The sequence below is a fragment of the Protopterus annectens genome, chromosome 9.part0 (genome assembly GCF_019279795.1).
Source record: "Protopterus annectens isolate FY-2018-M chromosome 9.part0, PAN1.0, whole genome shotgun sequence".
Lineage (NCBI taxonomy): Eukaryota > Metazoa > Chordata > Ceratodontiformes > Protopteridae > Protopterus > Protopterus annectens.
Window position 1 is genome coordinate 149,192,359 of NC_056743.1, and position 26,433 is coordinate 149,218,791.

A 26,433-nucleotide genomic window follows, 5' to 3' on the forward strand; every position below is an offset into this window, starting at 1 on the left:
ACATGGATCATGCTGCTGTTGAGGCTGCAGAAAATTATGGAAACAGGGGTTCTACAAGCCTACCGAAGACACACTACAGAGAGAAAGTCATGCCAATACAGCTTTTAGAAACCTTTTAAAGACTTCTAGAAGACAAGTATAAGTCTCAGATGTTGATGTCTCTGACTATTTAAACAAATGTATTGAAATTACAGCAAACCTATTCCCTTTAAAGAACTGCAACTACCTCCTTCCTATGTGATAGAAGTCTGCCATTGGGTACTTCCGTTGTAAAGGGAAGTGAACCATATACAGCTTAAAAACATCCAAACAAAGCCTCAGACTATTAATTCATCACCCTACTGAACAACTGCTCAGTAAAAGTACTTCTAAAATGCTTTTAAAATAAATCAGTAAGAGAAGCAGAGAAAGAGTAAGTAATGTGTTTGCAAGCAGCTGTAGTAGCATGCATGCTGCTGTCTAAGATATATATCACAATGCAAAGCCCTCTTAAAAACTTCTGATTCCATAACTGAATTTACTTTTTATTTAAAGAAAATCAAAGTTTGACAGAATTACTGATGATTATCATTTTTAATGCAAACATTCCTGTGCATTTGTTTTAGTGAAACGTAATATGCATACTGCTTTAGATGCATATCAACTGTCAATTATTTGAATGCATAATAAATTAGATACGTCACCTAAAAAGAATGGTTTCAAGTCAGCTCAAATTATATACAATAATTTGATGCATTTAATTACTTCATTTACTGTTTGTTAATCAGGATGTGGACAGATCCAAGTGAACCCATACCAGCTACACCTGGAAGACAACAAATCAATTCCACTAGACACACACAGCTCTAAAAATCACCTGGACTTATCAAAGTGGACTCATTTTAATCACTGCCTGGAAGATGACAAAATATCAATAATGTAAGGTGTACAGAGCAGCAGAGACAGTATATGTCTAGATGACCATCATCATAATGTAATAAGAGCTGCAACTGGTAGCAATGCATGTTATCCAGGTGGAGTACAGATATAAACATACATGACATTTACATGTGAGTAAATGTAGCATCTATACAGAACTGAGAACAATAGTACAGTGTGTGTTACTGGATAGATATGGCATTTAAAGCATAATCATTTTGCTTTGATTTACTAAAGTTGAGACAGTATCAATCTAACTTCTTTATATGAAATCACTACAGTTCAGTAATATACTGCATCCCAGAAAGAGAAGACAAAAACAGCAGAAATTTACATTATGTGGCACCATTCATGTTATACTAATGTAAATATTTAAACATCTACGGATTACCTGAGGTAAAAGGGCTGAGCAAACAGAACAGATGTTTCAGCTTACAGTGTTTGCATACCTTAACCTTACAGGAAGGAAAATCCTGTTCCTTAAGCTGCTGTACATCATGCTAGCAACTTCAAACCAAGCAAGTTCTCTTACCGAAAGATTGGCATAACAATCTCAGTCAGTTTCTTAAACAATGTTTTCAGTATTTCATCTACAATACTGACAAGATATTTAGCACATACACTATGCTCTATAAAATATAATGGCATTCTAAAAGTGCGCTACAAACTGAAATCTGTAGTAGTTTCTTTTATTTCAGCAGCAATATAAAGTGGGTTATACTGACTAAAAGGCAAATGTGGTAAGAAAATGAAGAAAACAATTTTTTTTCATCAATTGATATCTCACGCAGTGGAAAAAGCCCTGTATTAATTTATTAGTATTTGTGGGCTTTATTCTTCATGGCTGCCAGCTATTAAAGACAGTGTCCATGGTATCCATTCTTTCCCCCCAAAATATAACCAGCATTCCACATTACCCCATGGGGGACCCCTTCTGAAAAAATGTTTGCCTCATTGCTGACTCAATCCTGGGTCATATGGTTAACTGATGTGACAGCACCTGAACAGTCCAACCAATCAGTTACCAAAGGTACTTTGCTCCCGCCTCCTCAACCTCCTTTTCCTCATTCTGTATTTGCCTGCTTTACCCTGTGCAGTCCTCTTCCCATTGGCCAACAGATCAGTCACTACCACCCTGATTTAAACCAGTGCTGTGGGCATTTAAGGATGGTCATTGTTCACAGGCTGGGGAACTACCTGACAGAAATCTTCCGTTATAACGGTGAGAAGAGGGATGCTGAGCCAGTCTTAAACCCATTCTGTTGGTGGCAGTAATGAGTACACGTTTCCCAGGAACGGCTATAAATCTTTCCCCTGTTGACAAATTGCATGCTTTTGTTAAACCTCTGAAATTAAATTCTATGTAGCCCCCAACACACACACATGAACACACACACAGTGGGCTCACCGTCAAATGTCAACTAGTCTATCATTTAATAACTCTTGTAATCAAATGCAGCTGACATCTTAAACCAACAGAATGACTTAGCAGTGCTTGCAGTAAATCTGTAAAAAGTCTGAAGCACCTAACCAAGCTTCTGACCTTTTCCGTACATGGCTTCAAGGGCTTGCTTTTGTTAAGATTGAAAACTTCTTGATCTAACTACCATTCTTTTCCAACAGTAACCCAAACCCAGCAGTACTACTATGATGTAGCAATGTGTTTAACATAAACACAACAGTGCGATACTTCACATGCAAAATGCTGCACTACAACTTCTACAAAAAAAAAAAAAAACACACTGTACAGCTTCCACAAAGAAAAAGAACACACAATGATTATTCTCTCCAAACATGCTAAACAAGGTGCTGGTATTAATTAGTAATTCACTTGTACATCTGCAATATCAAAGTATTTTGCTGTCTTTGTGCACAGCACTGCTGCATTCCAGCACTGTTCCTAAACATTTTACATTCCCTCAGGGAAGCCGCTGCAGTGCTGCCAGCTGTTTCTTCCACCCCCATGCATTCTCTTAAAATGTTGCTACCACCTTCCTATAACAGGTTCATAGGTAGGTACTAGGCTATCGGCCCTAGGGCCAATACAAGCATAGCCAAAAAATGGACCCTGGCTTTCACCACCCAAGAAAATTATTTTCCTCTGCCCCTGTCGAGCAGAGCCACAGAAGTGATCCCCGGGGTGAATTTCCCATTTCCCATCCAATCATCGAGATTTTTCTTGAAGAGTGCTAATGAGGAGCACTGTTTGACATAGATAGGTAGTCTGTTCCAGAGTATGGGAAGTCTCTGGGACACTAATCTATCCCTCCAGCATGTTCTGTTTATTGTGGTGACAAGGTTTAGGTCCCTAGAGCGTGTAGCTCGGAGGGATTGGGATTTCTTTAAGTGGAGCATGTCCAACAGCTCTGGGTTTGACATAGCTTTGTATGTTAGGCAGAGATCGCCCCTGAGTAGGCGATATGCGATGGAGTAAAGCTGTAGTTTTTTGAGACGGTCTGCATAGGGCATCTGTTTGAGGCCAGTAATCCTCTTTGTGAGGTATTTCTGTGGTCTTTCCAGTTGTTGTAGATGTCTTGTGAGGTACATACCAAAAGGGGTGTTGTACTCTATAATGGGTCTAATGAGTGATGAGAAGAGGGGCACAATGACCTCTTTTTTTCTGGCTGAGAATCCTTTTGTGATGAGATGAGCCATGTAGAAGGATTTCCTGACCACTGTGGCGATGTGATTATCAAAGGAGAGACTACTGTCCACCTGTGTCCCAAGGTCTCATCACATTTTTGGCATTAAGTAGACTACCAGCTATGTGGTAGTTCATGGGTACAGAGTTTTTACCAAAGGGGATGAACAATACACTTTTTGGCATTGAGCTTCAGGCCATGGCTTTGACACCAGGTATCATCTCAGTGAGGCCCTTTTGTAGTTTGTCCACAACGTTAGGAGTTTCGATTAAGGCTCCTAGTTTGCAGTCATCTGCAAACTTTGTTAGCCAAAGATCTTCTGTGTTGGCCTGCACTTCAGAGAAGTAGATACCAAATAGGAGAGGACCCAGGACTGAACCCTGTGGTATTCCACTTGTCACTGGACTGATGTCGGATTTGGAATCCGCTACTTTCACAGTGTGGGTTCTGTCCGTGAGCCAGTTGGCAACCCATCTTGTGACTCTGGATTTATACCTAGTTTAGTGAGCTTATCTATAATTCCAGAGTGGGGGATGGTGTTGAAAGCCTTGGCGAGATCTAGATACGCTGTGTGAACCATTTTACCCTCCTCTATGGCTTTGGTGACTGCTTCAAAGAAGTCAATTAGGTTTAGGAGATATGATCTGCCTTTTACAAATCCAAACTGGGTAGGGTCCAGAGTTTGGAGATTACCAATGTCTTTGTTTATGAGTTCCACGATGATACGTTCCATGGCCTTGCAGACCAGGCTCGTCAGGCTAATGGGGCGGTAGTTCCCAGGGTCTGTCATGGCTCCCCCTTTGTGGAATGGGATAATTGTCACGGTGCGCCATTCAGTGGGTACAAAGCCTGAGGTGAGGCTATGATTTAACATGGTACTTAGGTAGGGTGCCAGTTCATTCTGTAGTTCATGTAGAATGCAGCCTGGGATATTGTCAGGTTCCATGGATGCTGTGTTCTTGGCTTTGGAGAGTGTTTTTTTTACCTGTGCAGCCGTGATTATAGGAACTTTGCATTCTTCCGGTATACAGATGGGCCCTCTAGGGGGTGAGAGGGGGGGTAAAGTTAGCACTGAACCTATCTGCTAGGATGTTGGCAATATCAGTTGGCTCTGTATATTTAGTGCCATTGTGCTATAACTCAGAGCAGATCTGAGTGTTCCCATTTAGATTCTTGACATAGCTATAGAATGCTTTGTGGTTGTCTTTAGAGTCAGTGGCAATTTTGTTTTCGTAACTTGCTTTGGAGGATTTTATGAGGGATCTCAGCTTCTTACTGAGGTTGACCAAGGATTTCCTCCAGTCATGGGATTTTACTCTTTTTTTGCAACAGTTTCTTTCTTCTGTTGTAGAGTTTGTTTATGGCAGAGAACCACCAGATTGGCTTCTTTTTTTTTGGAGGATAACATCTTGGTTCTATTAGGGATAGCATAATCCATGCACTCGTGTAAGTGCTTATAAAGTGCATTTGTGTAGGATTCGGCAGTCATACCTCTATTGTCCGTCTGCATGGGTGTCATGAAGTTTGACACTTCTGTCTTAAGAACTGTGAAGTTGGCTTTGGAGAAGTTTTTTTACAATGGTTTCCCTAATTGGGGGTGGGGGTGGGATGTGGATGTCTAGGCTGATTAGCTTGTGGTCGGATCTGACCAACGAGGAATTGACCTCTAGTGTGGAACACCGGTTTCCCATGTTGGTAATGACCAGGTCTAGGATATTGCTGCCCCTGGTGGGGGTGTGAATAAGTTGATCCAAGGCGTTGGAATTTATGAATTCTATTAAACGTTGAGTAAAAGAGTTGGTACACGAGTAGTTTTCCCAGTTAATGGTGGGGTAGTTGAAACCGCCCATTATTAGGGGGTTGGTTTGTACCCTAATACTTTCCAGTGTATCAAGAAATGAGGAGTGTAAATCCTGGGGCATGGTGGGGGGTCTGTAGCAAGCTACAATTTGGATTGCGGTCTTGCTCAGAGTTAGTTGCACTTGGATAATCTCGGATGCATTATGCTGTGCAACTAGCCTGGAGGTGTGGATATCCTTAATGAATATGGACACGCCTCTGCCTTTAGTGCTTCTTTCTGGGTTAGGTGGCCGAAAGGTGTGGTATGAATTGAAGCCTGGTAATGCAGGGGTGCTCTCTGGAGCTTTGAACCAGGTCAATGCACTAAACTTATCAAATTATGCCTCCTAATCCTTGTCCCGGGCATCCTTTAACCTTTCTATGGCCTTTTCAAACTGTACTTGCATAGTTTTAGGTTGCCTAGCAAATGCTCACAAGTCCCTTTCAGTTTACTGCATTTGTTAAAAAAGATGGTCCGATGGAGTACGTGTCCCCTTTCAGTGAAGTCTTTGGGAGGAAAAGTACCACAGTGATGACACAAAAACAAGTAAACATTTTTAAATTTAAAATGACAATATACCTGTATGGTACACAAAGGAGTCACAATTAGCTGTAAAAATAATTACAAGATTTGAATAAAATCTTTGGGAAGCATGCGAGTTAAAATTCATGCATGTTATAAACGTACGATTTATATAACTAGTACATTTACAGAAACGTGAATATATTCAAACATTTACAGGGATAGCATGATTTTGAAGGAGAGAGAAAGGGAGGTGGCGAAGATAGCAAAGCGATACAGAAAAAAATTAAGAGAAGTAATAGTAATGTGAAGAACAAAAGGTGACATTTGTAGTGTAACAGCAAAAGTGATTCAAAAATCTATTGGAAAGGATTAAGTGTCAGATTGGTGTGGAGTATCTTTGCACTGCTAGGCTGTCTCTTGATACAGAGGCAGTCCTATGTTAAAGTGAGGTATTTTTGTTTTTCAGAACGTTTTTCCAATAATTTAGAAATTATTACAGACAACCTTGTAGTTTTCATCCTACTGCATAGCACGTTTTTACCATATTGCACAAAACCTGACCTGTCATACTCGTTCTGCATTACAACTGGATTATTAACTGTGTTTTGTCATTCAGTAATAGAAGTTGGGATAAAATCAGTAATGCAGTAATGCAACTCAATTATGAAACAGTCTTCCATATAGTGTACAGCCAGTCTCTGGAGATTTGGCTTTATATATATATATATATATATATATATATATATATATATATATATATATATATATATATTCACTACGTAATCTCGAAATCCTGAAATACAGAATTTCAAAATTTCGAGACTATATAGCCGAAACCCCTAAATAGCGAAAGACCAGAAGTGCGAAATTCAAAATCCCAAATGTACAATACACATACAGCACACACACACACACACACACACACACACACACACACACACACACACACAAAACTGCCCCCCACAATCAAACATATAATCTTGCACTACAGATAGGCAGGGTGGCAAGCCCCACAGCACCCCCCCCCCCCATGTGGGAGGCTGTGACACCCACACCCCCCCACTTAAATATGCTAACTCCGAGATCATACAAACAGATACACAAAGGAAACTCACATCCACATATTTTACAGTCTCACACACACACATATCACAGTCACAACACTCACTAAAGCCCCTAACCAACACATTTATACATAGATACTTACCTGAACTTCTACCTATCCATAAACCGCAACACCAGAAGTGCTACTTCAACATCTCTGAACATCGGGATTTTGAATTTCGCGCTTCTGGTCTTTCAGTATTTTCAGGGTTTCAGCTATATAGTTTTGAGATTTTGGGATTCGGTATTCCAAACGTTCGAGATTATGTAGTGATCCTATATAGATATATATATATATATATATATATACATACATACACACATATATATACATATATATATATATATATATATATATATATATATATATATATGTATGTATCTATATATATATCTATATAAACTGGTTGGATAGCAATTTGTAGAAAGTGTCATAACTCTGCTGTGCCAACAAGCCATTCCTTGCCACTGACAACTTTTTTTCCCTCCTGTATGGGGTGTATGTTTCCAATGGCCCAACTTTTTACAATCATCACCAAAGTTATACTGCATTACAGCATAAGGCATACCAGAAGAATGTTCTAGTGTCTGGCACACAGCACCTCAATGACCAGTTGCTAGGAATGGCAGAGTCAACACTCAATGCCTACTTCTCCAGCATAAAAGCAACCTAACTTAAAAAAAAAAAAGAGGTTCCCAATGCCTGCCCAGCCACATGCAGAAAAGTACTGAGGTACATAATCAGCACAGGCTTGCCAGTGACATCTCAACGGAAAGTTGCAAACTGCAACACTTTCCAGCCATGTTTTCCATCTTTACCCAAAATTTTAACTATGTCTTCAGTCCTCATCTGTCCCCACAAAGACATCTTTTTCAAAACAACTTCTAGCTAGATCAACCACTTCTGTGCTAGACAAACTAGTAAAAAGTCCAGACAAACCAAACTTGCGAAAAGAAACAAAAAGATGGTAGAACTGGTAAAATTTCACAAGTATTTACTGTAGTAGTTGTTTTTTATGTAGATATGAATATTTCCACTGCTGAGTGACTCATTGAGGTACTTTTGGGCAATGGTATTGTCAATGTATAATACATTAATAAGTTTGTTTCCTTGATTTTCATAAATATTGAGTTTAAAAAGGTTTGGTTTAGGACGACTGATATAGGCATTTGTTCTGGTCTTTTTGGTATATTAATATTTATTAGCTGTTTACTGGCATTTTTATGTATTGACACATTGTTTTATAAGGTTTTTTATATATTTAGTGCATATACCTTTAAGAGCTAATTTAGTTGAGTTTATCTTGACTGGAATGGTTATATAATGAATGATTCACTGGGTTAAAGATGTCTGAAGAAGTACAAGCTAATGTCTGTATGAAAGCGCTAATAAATACTTGTGGGAATTTTACCAGTCCTACCATCTTTTTGTTTCTTTTCACAAGTTTGGTTTGTCTGGACTTTTTATAAAAATAAAGTTAGTATTTCCTCAGTTTCTTTGCTGAACCTGATTATGTTAGTCTGCAAACCAGTTTGGCTTTCCTTGAAATATTCAAAAATATATACCAAATATACGCTAAAAAGGACCGTAGCTCACTGCAAATACTTACTTTCAAAAATCACTTTTAATAGAAAACAAAGCACATAAAAATGAACTCCTGAGGGTTAAAACTATTTTACACACAGATTAAGTGCTTTCATCTGCTAACTGCAGACTTCATCAGAACAATGAAGTGCGTGTTTCTCCCCCCTATATAATACATTTTCAAAAAAATCAAGATCCAGTGGGAATGCTCTATCAATTAATCTTCTCATGAATAAGACACACTTAAATATGATGCAAGCCACGTGTTTAAATTTGGGATTTTAGAACAGGTAAAAGTGGATTTAAGGGGAGGAAACGTTAAGGTCAAATTAGCAGAAAAAGCGGACAAATGGCAACTGAGGATTAATGCAACCAAAGAACCTGGGTTGAATGACCATATTCCCACTAAACCAATCTTGAATGAAAGGATATGAATGGCATGTTGCAGTAGGGTATATGTACGCACAGAATAAAATTAGAAACAAGTGAATAGAAAAAAATAAAAAATGAAAGCTGGTACAATAAGAAACGAGGCAACATGTCGGGTTATAATGTCCAAATAACTAAAGTGTAATATTGAGTGTTAAAGATGTATACACTTTTTAACATAGCACAAATGAGTATCAATATATTTTTTATGCCCTCATACTATATAACAAAAGTGCAACATTGCATTCTAAAGAAATACATATATTTTTTAACATAGCATACATTATTTAAAAATGTATAAATGCGTTTTTATACCAAAATGTGATATGCATATACACGTGATTGCTTTATAGGTATATTTAGAAACTGTATGGTAACAGGGTGCGATACAAAACTGTGTAGGCTGAATGAGCAGAATTAATGAATATTCGTAAGGTTATGTCTTATTCAAGAGAAGGTCAATTGATACAGCATTCCCATTGGATCTTGATTTTTTGAAAATTTATTATATGGGGGAAACGCACATTTCATTGTTTTGATGAAGTCTGCAGTTAGTATATGAAAGCACTTAACCTGTGAGTAAAATAGTTTTAACCCTCAGGGGTTCGTTTTTATTTGTTTTCTGTTAAAAGTGATTTTTGAAAGTAAGCATTTGCAGTGAGCTACGGTCCTTTTAAGCATATATTTGGTATACATTTTTGGTTATTTGGTCGCATATACACTTACAACTTGGTATTTCCTTGAAACATTGCAATAATTCTTTTTAAATTTGTTATACTATATAACTATGGTTATTACCCATGGCAAAGAGGCTCTTATCAATGCAAATTATCTGTAGATGATTTGGCAATCCAGGCATGAATGATGGAAAACATGACCATTAAAGCCAAGACAAAATGTGAATGGGTAAAGAATCAGGTAATAAAACATTTAGAGAGACTTAATAAAACTATTTTATTTAGTTACAGTTTCTGAATGAACAAAGGACTGAAGAGAACTATTTTGGAATCTTCAATGCAACAAAATGTCTCTGAATGTAACAGTCTAATGACACAGGAATTTAGTATGTAAAATGATGTAATATTATTATGAGGTCACAGTTATTGTGGGATGTGGCATCCACTAGATAACGACTACAATCGCACTGTTGGAAGTAATGGGATGCTATTCTAAGAAAGAACAAATTAAGTATGCTAAATAACTAGATTAAAGGAGAGTGGCTGGCACTGCAGAGGAGAGACCTGGACAAAAGCAAAACCATATTTTCAAGTTTCTGGACATACCTGAACTTCAGTACAAGCTGTGTAACCAAACAAGGGCTGCAGCAGCAAAAGCTACTGGAATCAAACAAGGTGTGCATAATGAGGTGCACTCCTAGGTCATACATTTCTGTATGTTCTGCCATGGACCTAGATCCTAAGACCTCAAGCTTCATACATCAGTGCACATGTGCCAAACTTCACATTTTGGAAGAAGACACCGGATGTTCATTGGATTGAAACTTAATATCTATATTACAAAATTTGTGCATTTAGACCCATCCACACATGGATTTAGCTCCCCTTTAAGACAGAAAAAAATTTCTGACTAGTGTATGTGTGATATTCTGCAGGAAGTCAATGAAGTAAATCCATTGTTCTGTGCATTTTTTTAAACATTAAATAAATAGCATGGTACAGACAAGCCTTATCTTCATTTATACAACTAGCAAGCAGCACCGTTGAGGAAAAAAAAAGAATTAAACATACTGGATAAGTGTTCATCTTTAATTGTGCAATTAAATGCCCTTCTGTCAGAGGCAGTTGGAACAACTCACCATTTTTAAAGAAAGATTTTCAGCTTACTATGTTACTCCAGCAATCCTAAGAATTTACTATCCTTTCAGGTAGGTATTGGGAAGGCAACTGCTCTCCTGTACCATTTTTTCTGACTTATATTACTCCTTGATAAGACACTAGCCAATAAAGTTCACTATTCTTCCTCTGCATTCATCTACCTTTATCGTAAGTCCTCTTAATGAAACTTCCCCGAGCCATGTTGGCCTGCACAAAGGGTGCCTTAATAAAGAATGCAGGCCTGGTAAAAATAATGAATCCTTTTTATCAGAAGGATTATGCTTCTGTTTAACACCTTCACCAACAAACTGTGAACTACTGGTCCCACTATATAATCAGCTGAGCTAGTGTCATGAATCCAAAATGGAGAACATTTCCATATTCACCAAAAGCTGCCATGAAGAAACGCAACCTCTTTTCTCAGAATTTTTAGAAAACCGTTAACTAGGCAACAGTGAACAAAACACTGGACAGTATCACTCTTCAGAATATTCTCAGACTTGAAAGTAAAGCGGCAACTAAGCCTAAGGAGCATCCTCAGAGCTATCTTACCTGCCCAAAGTGAAACATTTCCCACATACCTCTGTCTCTTATGGTGTGTGACTGAATATCCTTTAAACAGAGTAAGCAGTTCAACACATGGCATTATCAAAATGTTATCTTATACAGATGTACTAGTAAACTGCAGTTAAACTGTAGCATCTTTAGCTTTCTGTAGGAAGAACAAAAAACACACATACATCATAAGCTGGACTGTGCCTGTGTTGTTACAAGTCAGCTTTCCCTTGAAAGACTGGTCATTCTGCTTTTTTCTTCTGTACATTTACAAGCAGGAAAACCATATGCCAAGTGCATAGACAAACCCACTAAAATATGAAAACTGACATGGTTACACCAAAATAAACAGAGGGAAAAATGAGGGCACCAAAAGATTGGTGACCCACCATGTTCCAATTATGGATGAGTTAATCAAGGGGAAACGCAAGTGGTTCCCTATGATGCATCAGTGATCCTTCTGTTTAAACATTTACTGCTACTATGAGTGCACTATTTCAACTGTAATGCATTTATCATAAGGAGCAATATCTTTCTTTTCCATGGGAAGTATACTAAACTAGTTAGGTACTGTTTTCAGGAGACAACTATATGCCTTGTCTTGGGCTTCTAATTTAATAATTTTACTGGATGCACTAATTAAGTTCACATTTGGGCAAATTCCACAGATAAAAAGTGCAGCTGTGATGGCAGGAAGTAGTAGAAGAGCGACTTAATGGACTGTGTAAAATCAGAAAATGCTGACCTTCTCCTGGCAAATGCTGGTTAGAATTCTTCTTTCCCACATTCAGTACAATCCTAATGCTTAACCAGGTAACATTCTTTACCAAAAAGACTGCATGAATTAACACAATTATTCAAGTATGTAGAAAAACAGCTCTTTAATCTCTAGTTTTCGACATACACTTACTTGTGTCACAGGATAACAAAAAGATTTATATTACACCTTTTAAAAGTTATGTAAAGCCTTTTAAGGCAGTGACTGAAGCAAATACCTGCATTGCAAGAAGATATACCTGCTATACAACCAAAATATGATCAGATTTCAGTTTGCCTTCAAGGAAGGACTGGACTAGGAACTTTTGAGCCTAAAAATTAACCTTTTAAACCTGCCCTAAGTATTTTACTGTTTTAGACATGATGACCCAAGTAAATGAAGCACTACAAAAATAAATAATTTTGCATACATGCAGATTTAACTAACATAAAAAAAACACAAAAGACTAAATGCATGACATTACAAAAGACCAAAGAGCTGCAGTATGACAAGAGAGAGATCCGATGCAACACAATCTATGAACAACATTCTAAATTATCCCCCCCCCCAGAAAAGGTGAAGCATTTTAACGTTCTGCTGCATTTGGGTAACATAGGGTAGGGAGGAATTTAAATATTTTAATTCTTCACTTCATTCAAGCAGCTCATCTTTGACAAACTATCAGTTCTGACATTTTCTGATTCATAAAAGCACACCTTCCATACTTCTCAACCTCTTAGGGCAAGAAATCTAGACAAAGCTATACATTATAGGGGAAAAGGCCAAAAAAAGAGACAAATTTTAAATATTGCTCTTATAAACTTAGAAAGTTGACAGAATAACAGGCTTTGTGTTAGCATGATTTTTTTCTGAAGGGTATGAAGTCTGAAACTCAAATGTCTCTATTTTCTTACTTCAGTCTTTAAAGACTCTAATGTATTGCCAGAAAATCACAGTTTTATGAAAAATGTACTATAAATATGAAACAAAAATCTGGAAATTCTTCACAAATCTGTACAGTTGAGAGGTATGAATCTTATACCACTGTGTACAGTAGTTGCAGTTTGTGTACATCAGGGGCAGAACAAGTAGTAGCAGTCATTTCACAAATTTGGTATCATCGCCACATGTGGGATAAAAAACAGCACCTCCACCAGGTCTATGGAACGGACAAAATCAACCTTCATACAGCTAACAATACTACAGTGTAATAAAAAGTATTTGCCCCTTTCCTGACTTCTTATTTTTTTTTTAATGTTTGTCACACTTTAATGTTTCAGACCATCAAAAAATTTAAATATTAGACAAAGATAACCCAAGTAAACACAAAATGCAGTTTTTAAGTGATGACTTTATTTACTAAGGAAAAAAAAATATCCAAACCTACATGGCCCTATGTGAAAAAGTAATTGCCCCCCCCCCCCCCCCCCTGTTAAATCATGAAGTAATAGTAGTTAATCACATTTTTGGGAAAGCTGAGTTCAATTTCACTAGCCACATCTAGGCCTGATTACTGCCAGATCTGTTGAATCAAGAGATCACTTAAATAGAACCTGTCAAACAAAGTGAAGTAGGCCATACGATCCCAAAAAGGAAGACATCATGCTGCAATCTAAAGAAATTCCGGAACAGATGAGAAACAAAGTAATCGATATCTATCAGTCTAGAAAAGGTTACAAAGCCATTTCTAAAGCTTTGGGACTCCAGCGAACCACAGTGAGAGACATTATCCACAAATGGAGAAAACATGGAACAGTGGTGAACCTTCCCAAGAGTGGCCGGCCTATACAAATTACCCTAACAGCGCAGCAACAACTCATCCAAGAGATCACAAAAGAACCAAGAACTACAGGCCTCACTTGCCTCAGTTAAGGTCAGTGTTCATGACTCAACCATAAGAAAGAAACTGGGCAAAAATGGCATGCATGGCAGAGTTCCAAGGCAAAAACCACTGCTGACCAAAAAGAACATAAAGGCTTGTCTCACTGTTGCCAGAAAATATCTTGATGATCCCCAAGACTTTTGGGAAAACATTCTGTGGACTGACAAAACAAAAGTTGAACTTTTTGGGAGGTGTGTGTCCCGTTACATCTGGCGTAAAAGTAACACAGCATTTCAGAAAAAGAACATCATGCCACCAGTCAAACATGGTGGTGGTAGTGTGATGGCCTGGGGCTGCTATGCTGCTTCTGGACCTGGACGACTTGCTGTAATTGATGGAACCATGAATTCTGCTCTCTACCAAAAAGTCCTTAAACACAATGTCTGGCCATCAGATCGTGACCTCAAGCTGAAGCGCACTTGGGTTCTGCAGCAGGACAATGATCCAAAACACACCAGCAAGTCCACCTTTGAATGGCTTAAAAAAATAAAATGAAGGCTTTGGAGTGGCCTAGTCAAAGTTTGGATGGAATCCAATTGAGATGCTGTGGCATGACCTAAAAAAAGACAGTTCATGCACGGAAACCCTCCAATATGGCTGAATTAAAACAATTCTGCAAAAAAGAGTGGGCCATAATTCCTCAACAGTGATGTGAAAGACTCATTGCCAGTTATCGCTAAAGCTTGATTGCAGTTGTTGCTGCTAAGGGTGGCACAACCAATTAATAGGTTTAGGGGGCAATTACTTTTTCACATAGGGCCATGTAGGTTTGGAGAGTTTTTTCCCCTTAATAAATAAAATCATCACTTAAAAACTGCATTTTGTGTTTACTTGGGTTATCTTTGTCTAATATTTACATTTGTTTGATGATCTGAAACATTTAAGTGTGACAAACGTAAAAAAAAAAGAAATCAGGAAGGGGGCAAATACTTTTTCATTGCACTGTACACATAGACAAAGTAACAGTGTACAACTGAGCAGTGTCTCTTGTGATGTCTACTAATAGTACAGTGGAGCCCATGGCAAAAGATTCCAATTCAGAGTGCAATATCATCCAATGCCCATTATGGGCTAAGAAATGACATCTTGTAAATAAAAGATAACAATGTGAATTACTTATGACCATGATAATTATTAAGGATTCAGAAGGGATACACAAAAACAAAACTTGAGATTTTCTAAGTAGATATCAGTGGTCAGCAAAAGATACACATCCCTGAAGCATGTACCCACAGTACAAGAACTGTACATTCCTTTTATTTCAATTCACAAGCAATGCCCATTAAAATCACAGTATTTGCCTAAAAAAACATACTGAAGGGAAACAAAAATGAATTCAGGAACCAATTTGTCCATGGGAAAAGAAAACATTTTCAAGTCCCTATCTGTTGAGTTTTGGAGCAGAACTGTAGTTGTTTGTTGGTGTGAGAGGTACTGTAGTTGTTTGTTGGTGTGAGAGGTGAATGGGTCTAGTGAGGTGACCCCTCTCTGTAGGGTTTGGTCCAGGGAGACTTCTCTCTTCAGCATCCATTCACTGGGGTCTAGAAGATCCCTGCTTAGAGAATCTGCCAGGCTACTGTTCTGATCTAGCATATAAGAAGCTATGAGGGTAGCCCTATTTCTTGAGTCAGCATCCAAATTTTTCTCAAAGATCTGTACAGAGGGTAGGAGATGTTTTTTCCTCGTTTGTTTATATACCACATCACTGTGGTGCTTTTTCCAGATCTGCAGGGTCCCTGGGCTTAAGTTCTGTTGAAAAGCCTTTATGGTCAGGTAGACTACTAATAGTTCATTCTGATTTATATGTAATTTTATCTGTTGAGAAGAACAAATGCCACACACTTTTCAAGAAACACAGGTAGCCACTCCCCAAGCTGTATTTGAACCGTCTGATGTAATGGTTTTGCTTGCTCCTGACAAAGAGCATTCACCCTCTAGGTTCTGCTATTATGGTGTCTTTTCATCATAGTAGGTCCTTTTTTAGGCATGAAAAGAGAGGCAGTAGGGTCTCCAAGCCTTTGGAAGAGAATGTGCCAAGTGAGTCTAAATCTGGGTAAGTTTGTGGTGGCAAGTGCCCTCAGTAAGACAATTTATTCCCATCTTCAGAGCTAAAGGAATCCAACCTTTCCTGAAAAACGACCTCCCTCCTTAGTTTAGATGAGGAAGACTCAGTAGCACAAGTATGAGAGGGCTCTCCCGATTTCAAAAAGGCTATAAAACTCCTATGCTATTTTTAGAACACCTTAGGCTTCAGTTTAAGTGGTGGTGGTTGGAGGTCGGTGTGAATAAAAAAGAAGTCTCCCTTCCGTTTCAGTGTTCATTTAAAAGGGTAACCTGAGGTGGTGGTCAACTGACTACGACTTTGGTTAAGGTTTCGGTACTTGAGGTAGACAGGGTGTCTCCTTTGAAACCCACGATGTGGATGTAAGAAGCTGAAACCTGTTGAATTACCTCAGACCTGACTGACATGCATGCTGCAGTTATATCTGCAGGTAGGCCAAAGACCATGGCGGCCTTCTGAGGGGTCATGACACAGAGTTCAGGCGTAGCAGTTGCTGGACCAGGGAAATGCAAAGGTGTCTCACCTAGGTGGTTGGTTGACTTATGGACTACTGCCAGAGCTCTCTTGGTAATGTCAGGGTTCTTGGCCATTTTGTACTTCCATTGTTTTTGCGTGACTTTAGTCATCACTGGAGTTTGTAGAGGCCATGCAGTAGCAGCAGATTGCATAACCACTAGGGATACTGAAAAGGAAGACTCCACATGGGTGGCTAGTATCTCTGCCTTATGTTATAGGGTTTTCACATGGAATTATGCACAGTCAGGACCACCGGAAATGTCATGCTGAGCTTCCCATGCATAATAGACAAAACAAGTGAAAAATCTTTATGTGAGATTTGCTTCCCACACTTAAGCAATTGTTGACGTCTGTGAACATTGAATTAATAGAAAAATTTCGCCAACAGGGTACTTATTTGACTGGAGGAAAGTGGTATTCTGGAAAAACAAGCCATTCTATGGACTGCAAGTTCTCTGAACACACGATAACTATGTCAGACTGCATGGCTACAAAGAAGTGAAGATGGCACCAACAGATGCCCTGCTTATACCATGATGCCCAGATGTTATTTGGATGTCAGTCAGCTAGGGCTAATGCAAAGACTCTGAAATCAGGCAGCCATGGGCATGTGCATCAGAGGAAGACCCAAGAATCAATACTGCAACTTTGACTATGAAGAACATCTGAAAAGTACTGAAGTATCAGACTTGAAAAAATATGCTAAACAAAGCTAAATGGAGGAGCTACACTAGGTTCAAAATTCACAATTCTCTGTGCAGGATGAAGGGAATGACATGAAGATAAAAATATGCAGCAAATCTTAAGCCCAGCTGTGTCACACTTAAAATTATCTGATACAATCAGACATTGTTCAGTGCAAGTGTTTGTAAGACACCACATATGAATGCAGCTCAGTAAAGTGAATTTTTCAATACAGCAGTTCAAAACTAATTTAATGAGATATTGCTGTCTGCCACTATGAAATAAATTTTTTTCAAAAATGTACTTCAATAAAGCAGTAGCCATTTTTAAAATTAACTTACCACCATGACTGAAACACACTAGTACTGTGAAAAGTTAAAGCAGCATACTACAATATAGTATCAACTTAGCATACTACTAGTTAACTCAACATCAAATATGACAAGACTTCTGACAAAACATTTACTCATGTATTTGTAACATGCAGGAGCCGCACCCTTCTACTGCTTGAAGATTAGATAGTTCAAACAGCCTTTGGCAAGGACCAATGTCATTTACTCAGAGGCCAGCAAACATAACTTGCAAAAAAAAAAAAAAAAAAGTATATGAATCTGGGTGGAGAACTCTTGCTACCATAGAAACAGAACTCCTAAATAATACTTTGAAAATTACACTGAATAGCCATGACTGTAGCAGAATAAACAGTTCTGGGAAACTGCTTCCTTTCTTCAGATTTTACTTAATATGCTTTTATTATTCTGCACATGGTTGAATGTTACCAGCTCATACACAAAGTCCAAAGGTGTTACGCATAGGTGCCTATGCAATGCTGACAAGACTGACTGTCAAAACAGCATCAAAACAGCATGAAACCTAACTACAAACTATGCAAGTCATCTTTTCTCAACACACTTAAAGAGGTAGAACGTGTGCCAAAAGCTAAGGACAGCATAAGCAAGATGCTGATTAAGCAGAATTTTATATTTTCTTAAGAAAATAATGACCATCTATGGCTCAAGTTACTACATATATTCAGGTTGTATCCAAATGTCACATTCCACATGTATCAGGTACACTTAATGCAAAAAAACGTAATTCATGAAGAAATAGTAAAAGCCAAGGCAACAGACAGGGTGATTTTGGGATAATTCAATAATATGAAATTGACTGAATTTTTCACCAAAAAATCATATTCACAAGTTTGGTGAACTGCATCAGTTCATCCAAATGCCTATTACATTTTTATGCAGTACAGCCCTCCAAACCATCCATGTGTTTGGCTGGACCCTACATATCCATTAAATATAATTCAGACCAAAGGCTGCCAAACTTTTGACAAAAAGAAAGCCTCGTTTTTTAGGGTCTATGTTAAATGAACAAACTATAAAAATGTTGAGTACAACATACTCGACAATGTTTGATCACTTGTTCATTTAATCGGACACCCCAAATGCCGAAATTTGGAGTTCCGAAATGTTTTGGTCAATCATCTCAGTCAGTGTAGCGTGTGACATAGACACGCTACACTATTCGGAATGGCTACGTCACAGGCTGCTTAGTTTAATATACCAACTCCGAGATCGCTGCATATTGGGGAAAGGGCAATTTCCCAGTAATTGCTTGCTGCGATTACTGGAAAATTGCCCTTTCCCCAATGTACAGCGATCTCGGAGTTAAGTATATTTAGTTACGGGGGTGTGGAGGGCGAAGTCCACCACTTTATTTTAAAAGTAGGTGTGTTTGTGTAGGTGCGTTAGTGTTTGAATGATGTGAGTGTGTAGGGGTTTGTATGCTTTGGTTGTATGTGTATGTTTTTTATGTTAGTGTAGGGAAAGATTTTGTTTGTTTCGGGCTTTTAAGGGTTTGAAGTTTTGAACTTACGATCATAATGTTTTGAATATGTCGTACCCGACATTATGATCATTCGTTCATTTAGCATACACCCATTTTTTAAACTAACCAACCTTTGACTGAGGTCAGGCAAGTCACTTTCTGCAAGCTGTAAATGCCATGACTCATTATTAACAAAGCACAGTTTAACGCGGTGGTTTTCTGAAACTGTGAGACTTGACAAACTATCAGATACAATACTGTGAGCTCATTGGAACTTTGAAATATTAAGTGAGAATCTTCCAAGATACAAGCAAAATGTGAAAAACTCACTATTGAACATAAACATTTTAGCAGCAGGGCAAGCCTACCTTGTACCCCTTCACATAGGGAAACACACCTTTCTTCTAGGTATAACTCCATTACTTGTGTATCACAAAGAAGGGGTTACTTCTCTATTTATAGTTATAAATAGTTATTTCTCTATTTTTCACATTCTGAGGAACACACACATGGTCCTAGAACATACAAACGGAACATGTCCGATTCTCACTGGTTTCACTCCTGCAATTAGAATAAACTACATTACAGAAATGAATAAATGACAGCTGGACTTTACTTCAGGCTTATTCTTACTAGATAAACAGTGAGTTTTAGCTTTATTTAGTTAACCAGATGAGAAATACTTTTCAGCCAAAGCCATAAGACACATATTTGTATATCTAACTGTAGGCTCTAGTAAATGGGAGTGACAATCGTATTACTCAAACTTATCAATTTGACTCTCGGAATAGCAAGATGGAATGACTGAAAATGCTGACTTGCATATGCTAAAATCAGAGATTAGCATTTATTGGCATATCCCTTTTCTCTAAGGTGTAGAGATCTCGAAGTTGGCATATGCAAGTTTGTGAGGTGCGTGGTGCTTGCTTTCCTCAGTGGCATTGCAGGGGGCTTGACCCTAAAAAAAAGATTAAAGGAGGAGGACAGGAATGTTCAAAATTTATTGTTCTCATGTATTTTGAGACTCTTTTTTAATAATTTCAGGATTGTTGCCTATGAGTTTCTTAATTACAACAGGGAGCTATAAATACCTTGCATCTTGTGTGTCTGACTGTGTCTATTTTAATGGTAGACACTAAAAAATGATGTGGCAATAAGCACATCTGGTATAGATACAAGTGTATCTCCCTAACACACTAAGACAAAGGAAGTGACAAAAACATGCACATTGTACAGTGTGGGTGTACTTTGTGTGTGTGTGTATATACACTCGTGTGCACGAGGGGGGTATGCATGGCACTAATATTATGACAATCTCAGTGGTGCTATGGACCATGAGCATTAAGTGAAACCAAAATGGGCAATGGAATATATTTTTAAAGGAAAATGCAGTTTGCTTTATTTTTCAGTTATACAGTAAACTCTCAGTTAACCAGCACCCATGAGGATTGGTAGATGTCACACAAATGTAGTTTGTGGTTGCTTGAGAGTTACTATTAAAAATGGGCCTGACTAATACTGTACCCTATACTATTTGGTTTTACTTGTTCTCAAGATTGGGGAGAGAGGGAATTTATTTCTAATCTTCCTTTTTCATACGTTCATAGGATACTATGTAGGATTGTAGGTACTAGGATATTGGCCCTAGGGCCTATATACGCCTAGCCAAAAGTACACTGGCTTTTGCCGCCCAAGAAAATTACTTTCCTGTGCCCCTGTCAAGCAGAGCCACAGAAGTGATCCCCGGGGCGAATTTCCTATCTCCCATCCAATCATCAAGAGTTTTCTTGAAGAGTGCTAATGAGGAGCTTTGTTTGATATAGATAGGTAGTTTGTTCCAGAGTATGGGAAGTCTCTGGGACAGGAATCTCTCTCTCCAGCATGTTCCGTTTACTGTGGTGACAAGGTTTAGGTCCCTAGAGCATGTAGCTTGGAGGGATTGGGATTTCTTTACGTGGAGCATGTCCAACAGCTCTGGGTTTGACATAGGTTTGTATGTTCGGCAGAGATAGTCTCTGAGTAGGCGATATGCGACAGAGTAAAGCTGGAGTTTTTTGAGACTGTTTGCGTACGGCATCTGTCTGAGGCCAGTAATCCTCTTTATGAGGTTTTTCTGTGGCCTTTCCAGTTGTTGTAGATGTCTTGTGAGGTACATACCAAAAAGGGTGTTGTACTCTATAATGGGTCTAATGAGTGATGAGTAGAGGGGAACAATGACCTTTTTTTTCCTGGATGAGAAACCTTTTGTGATGAGGTGTGCCACGTAGAAGGATTTCCTGACTACTGTGGCGATGTGATTATCAAAGGTGAGACTACTGTCCACCTGTGTCCCAGGTCTCATCACACTTTCGCTGTTAAGTAGACTACCGCCTATGTGGTAGTTCATGGGTACAGAGTTTTTACCAAAAGGGATGACAATGCACTTTTTGGCATTGAGCTTGAGGCCATGGCTTTGACATCAAGCTTGAGGCCATGGCTTTGACGTCAAGCTTGAGGCCATGGCTTTGACATCAAGCATCTGTCTCAGTGAGGCCCTTTTGTAGCATGTCCACATCATTAGGAGTTTTGATTATGGCTCCTAGTTTGCAGTCATCTGCAAACTTTGTTAGCCAAAGACCTTCTGTGTCAGCCTGTATTTCAGAGAAGTAGATACCAAACAGGAGAGGACCTAGGACTGAACCCTGTGGCACTCCACTTGTCACTGGTCTGAAGTTGGATTTAGAGTCTACTACTTTCACAGTGTGGGTTCTGTCAGTGAGCCAGCTAGCAACCCATCTTGTGACATAGGGATTTATACCTAGTTTAGTGAGTTTATCTATAATTCCACAGTGGGGGATGGAAACTCAAACTCTAAAAAATGTAAGGTATGTTTCTGCAAGGGGGGAAATAAAGCGTAACGCATGAAAATTGTACTGTATTTCTTCGATTTTTTTCTGGTGGCCTGATGGTGCTGGTTGCTTGAGTTCCAGTTAACTGAGAGTTTACTGTAGTTTAATTACCATTTTTTTCAGTAAAGAGTGGAGCAGCCAATGTCTTGGCTGGCTACTTCTCTAGTCAGTTAACATGAATTAACACTTAAAGCTGTAACTCACAGATGACACATGGCCTTGCTCTTCATGACTGTCCACCTAATCATTTGGCTCTGGGAAAATGTGTTAATGTTTCAATAAATATAACTGCTTGCTCTGGGATATAAATGGCAAATTTAATCCCAACAACTTCATATTTAGAGCATCACCGATACACTGATAAGCCAGTCTCTTGGGACAGTGCTGGATTTCCTACAACTAAAGAAATCCAACTAAGCAGCAAAACAGAACTTATTTTGTATATAAGCAGTGTATTAGTAACTCTGCACAACACAAGCATTCTGTAAATGTCTGTTCAGCATACACAGGTTGACAACGTTTGTTATAAACAGTGTACAGATACATGTGTGTAAACACAGATATAAATATCTACTAAACATGCAACAGAAGAGACCAAACTAAAACATACTCACAACTAAAAAAGAAAAGTGGTGAAATTTGTCAGAAAACAAGCATTACTAAAACAGATGTTACTAAAAAAAAAAAAAAAAAAAAAAAAAAAAATAGCCTTCACTGTTTGCATAACAGAATGTCTACTCATATGTACCACACCTAATCATTTTTAAACACAGTATAACAAGTGTAAAACAATGGCATGAAATACCAGAAAAAAAACCCTTCAGAAGTGTACTATGGCTTAGACTGGACTTTGGGTTTTCATTTAAAACATTAACACAAAGTACTAACTATTGGTTTGGAAACTTTTCTAGTTTGAATAGCATCTTTAGATGGTTTACATACACTTATAAAAGGAAAAACTATCCCATAAAGGAAATAGTGTAGATTAGGGGTGTAAAAAAGCCCTTTCCAGGGCAGCAAGTGACAGGAAACTATAAACCAAGCAGTTGCAGGAGCTGTAATACTTTGCTATGAATGTTCCTTCTCTAAAACCATTAGCATAATTCAGTATGTTAAGCAGTCTATTACTGTGTACTATACAAACAGACCTATAAGAAAAAATCACTACAGCATTAGTCTTGAATGGAAACAGGCTGCAAATGACAGGGAAATAGTACAGAAACACATACTTTTTTGTATTCCTTATGATACTTTCCGTACTGCCACATGTTATTTAGTAGCACCATGGCTGCCCTTGATGCCTTCGCATATTCTTGGCTGAAAAAAATACAGCAAATGTGTTACTGAGACAAAACTGATGGAATCAAAGAATTCAGTTTACACAGTAGAAAGTTTCTTGCAGTAGTTAACCTAAAAATTGCACTAGATTTGTTCTGTTTGCTCAATGAAGCAAGGCAAAAGTGTCACAGCTTACAATTTGTGTTGCTGCCCTTTAAAACATGATAGTCCTATGATTTTGCTTTTAAGCCATAGTGACTTTTCCCCCACAATACACTACATTTTCCACAGCTTAACAATGTAATATCCTTGGCATTTATCTCAGTGTCCACAACCCACTGATTTACAGTGGAAGTGATTTGAAGTACTAAAAGGCAAGATCCTAAACAGTTACAAAAAAACATTTCCTTGTTTAAGTCAGAAACAGTGGACAAACAGCTCACCTGACTTGGCAAAGCTTCAGCATATGCCTGTTTCAAACACCATCTTTCAAAAGGTCAACACAACACTTGTACTGTCCACATATCTGAGGACTTCAGCTGACAGTGTGTGTTGTCATGAACCGCAAGACATCAGAGACACACTGATTTAGAGATTTCCTGGACATTCCAAGGCTACTATGTCTTAAGACTTACGACCACTCATGCCTTGCCAGTAACCACCCATGCACTATGCTAGTCTAAACAGAACAGAAGGCACTTCTTGCCGAGGAAGATTTCATGTAGTTGCTCTCAAGCAATCTTCTCTTACTGCATCATTACAGTGTAACATAACATGTAATTGCACATTTTGGTCTTTTGGCCTGTCATGCCTGAAAAGGGTCTTCAAGGAAGTATGATTACCTAGTAAATACACGGAAGGAAGGAAAGAAGCAACCAAAGTAAACATTTTGTCTTTCCTTTTTTCAGTGGCTTATCCCTGCAGACTTTGAATTTCAGTACACTAAAGCTAAGGGTTTGGTTTGAGCTCACCCTCTACACTTCTCAGGGAGCATTTTTCTTTTTTTAAATACATCACTTGTTGTTGTTAGTTGCAAGTTGCTAGACAGAGAGATTTTGACTTTTCCTTGGTTTTACAAAGGAACAATAGCAAATTTTCTGGCACAGCTGGTATTTTCTTCCTCAAGAACTCGCACACCAATATTAAATTTCCATTGTCAAACCAGGACAACAAACTACTATTACTTGTTGCAATGAGTAAAGAATGATATATCCCGTGACAAAACCACAACCATTTATTTTACAGAAAAGTATTCAAATGCTTTTAAACCAATGTATTTGGCATAAAAACAATAACTTATACTGACTGATGTCATCATCACTAACAACATACAAAACAGGGTGGCAGTTCAATAAAGATCCACGGACAATGTGCCAGTACAGCTATCTAAAAGAAACTCAAAGTTTCAAGGCATCAGAGCTCTAGCTTAGTGGTGACAACACACTCAAAACAGGCAAGGAAAAAACAGCATACTGTAAGGACACTACCAGAAGTGCAGAAAATTAAAAATAAATATATTTAAGTGACTGCTTCAGAGCATAGGCAAAATAAAGGCATGCATAAGAAACTCCACAAAGGCACCTGACAAACTTGGAGGAACAAAATTAATTGAAAAGAATGTGTCACATGTTCAAATATAAGCAGGTTGCAAAACATGGTGAGAGGATCTGACTTCTTTGGATTCAGCTACAATGAGGTAGTGAGTGACAGGCGACACCTACTGGTAATGAGCACAGTGGGCAAGCATCTAAGAGGGTTTTCAGTCATACTTCATCTTACCTTCAATGCAATAAGTACCACATCTTATATCAAAATACTGACAAATGACAGCGGCAAATACAAATGCTTAACTGAAGGTGCATTAGTCTTAGACAGGCAATAATACCAACTATATATGAATAAGTTATGTACATTTCTGAAATGATATTCATACAACATCAGAAAGGTTAGCAACCACTCTAAACCTGTCATTCCAAAAACAAATGTAAACACACATTTTGAGTTTCTCTACTAAAGAAAGGGAGAGGTAAAAAGGCCTACTGCATATTACCATTTGAAGAAGGACATAGGAAGGAACAAGTCCCTACTGAAGTTTTATGTATATAGAATTGGGCGGTACCAGCAAAACCCTGTTAGAACATGAAGCTGTCCCAGAAAACTGGCTGTAGCTTTTGTCATGCACAATCACTGACTGGGACACACCAGCTTGGTTTCCAAAACTGGTGACAGTGGCTCTCACAAGGTGTGTGCATGGTGTGTGAGATCGAGCACTCTAAAATTAGGGGAGGTGCTGGACAGCCTGTTCATACCTCTCTACTGTCCAGATTTTTGCCTCACGTTTTGCCTCACATTTTTAGTCTGTTTCTCATAACATTTATGATTTTATGGCAAATCACGGATGACTGAAGTCACGAAATAATGACGCACATTTGAGTTTCAGATTTCATGCTCTTCAGAAAAATGCAAGCAAACACAAATCCAGTTATTTTAGCAACTTTCTAAGTTTATAAGAGCAAGATTTAAAATCTGTCTATTTTTTGGTCTTTTGTCCCCCCATTACTTTCAGCTTTGTCCAGATTTCTTGCTCTAAGAGGTTGAGTGGTATGCCTATGATGTTGCTGTACTGACATTACCTGGGGCTGGGTCTAAGTTTTAAAAGAAATGCCCCGCTGTAGAAATTAATAAGGGTTTCACTGCAGACTTTTCAGCAGCCTGGTGGACTGCTAGCAGCATGAGAACTTGAGACACATTTGGTGGTTCTAATGATCTCTGGAGTGTTTCTTTGCAGATATAAGACTTCCCCTGCTGGCCATAAGCCAATCAAAACTCATGTTGTGTGGTACTTCTAAGACATTTTCTGGCCAAATGGAATGAAGTGAAGACTGGTGGTCCTTGGAACCCTGGGGAAAAGCACCTTTATGGCTTCCTGGATGACAGCCCCCTCTACACAACTCTTGTCCTTTGACTGGGGGACATTCCAGAGGTAGGGAAATGAATGAGATGTATCAAAAGGAGGAAGGCTAGATGTTTGGAAGGCAAAGGAGAAAAAGGAAAAAAAAAGCAGGCTTACCTAGAGTAAAAAACTGTCAAGTTCAGGCCA

The 26,433-nt window shown here is 38.4% G+C and overlaps 1 protein-coding gene across 1 annotated transcript in view; it reads right to left on the minus strand.

Annotated features, from left to right (window-relative positions):
• PKP3 (plakophilin 3) overlaps positions 1 to 26,433 on the minus strand; it is a gene marked incomplete in the record, with an annotated part of 642,311 nt that overhangs the window by 32,315 nt on the left and 583,563 nt on the right. The window contains 1 exon segment of the mRNA XM_044082669.1: positions 23,285 to 23,372. Within this exon segment, the coding sequence (XP_043938604.1) occupies positions 23,285 to 23,372 (88 nt within the window).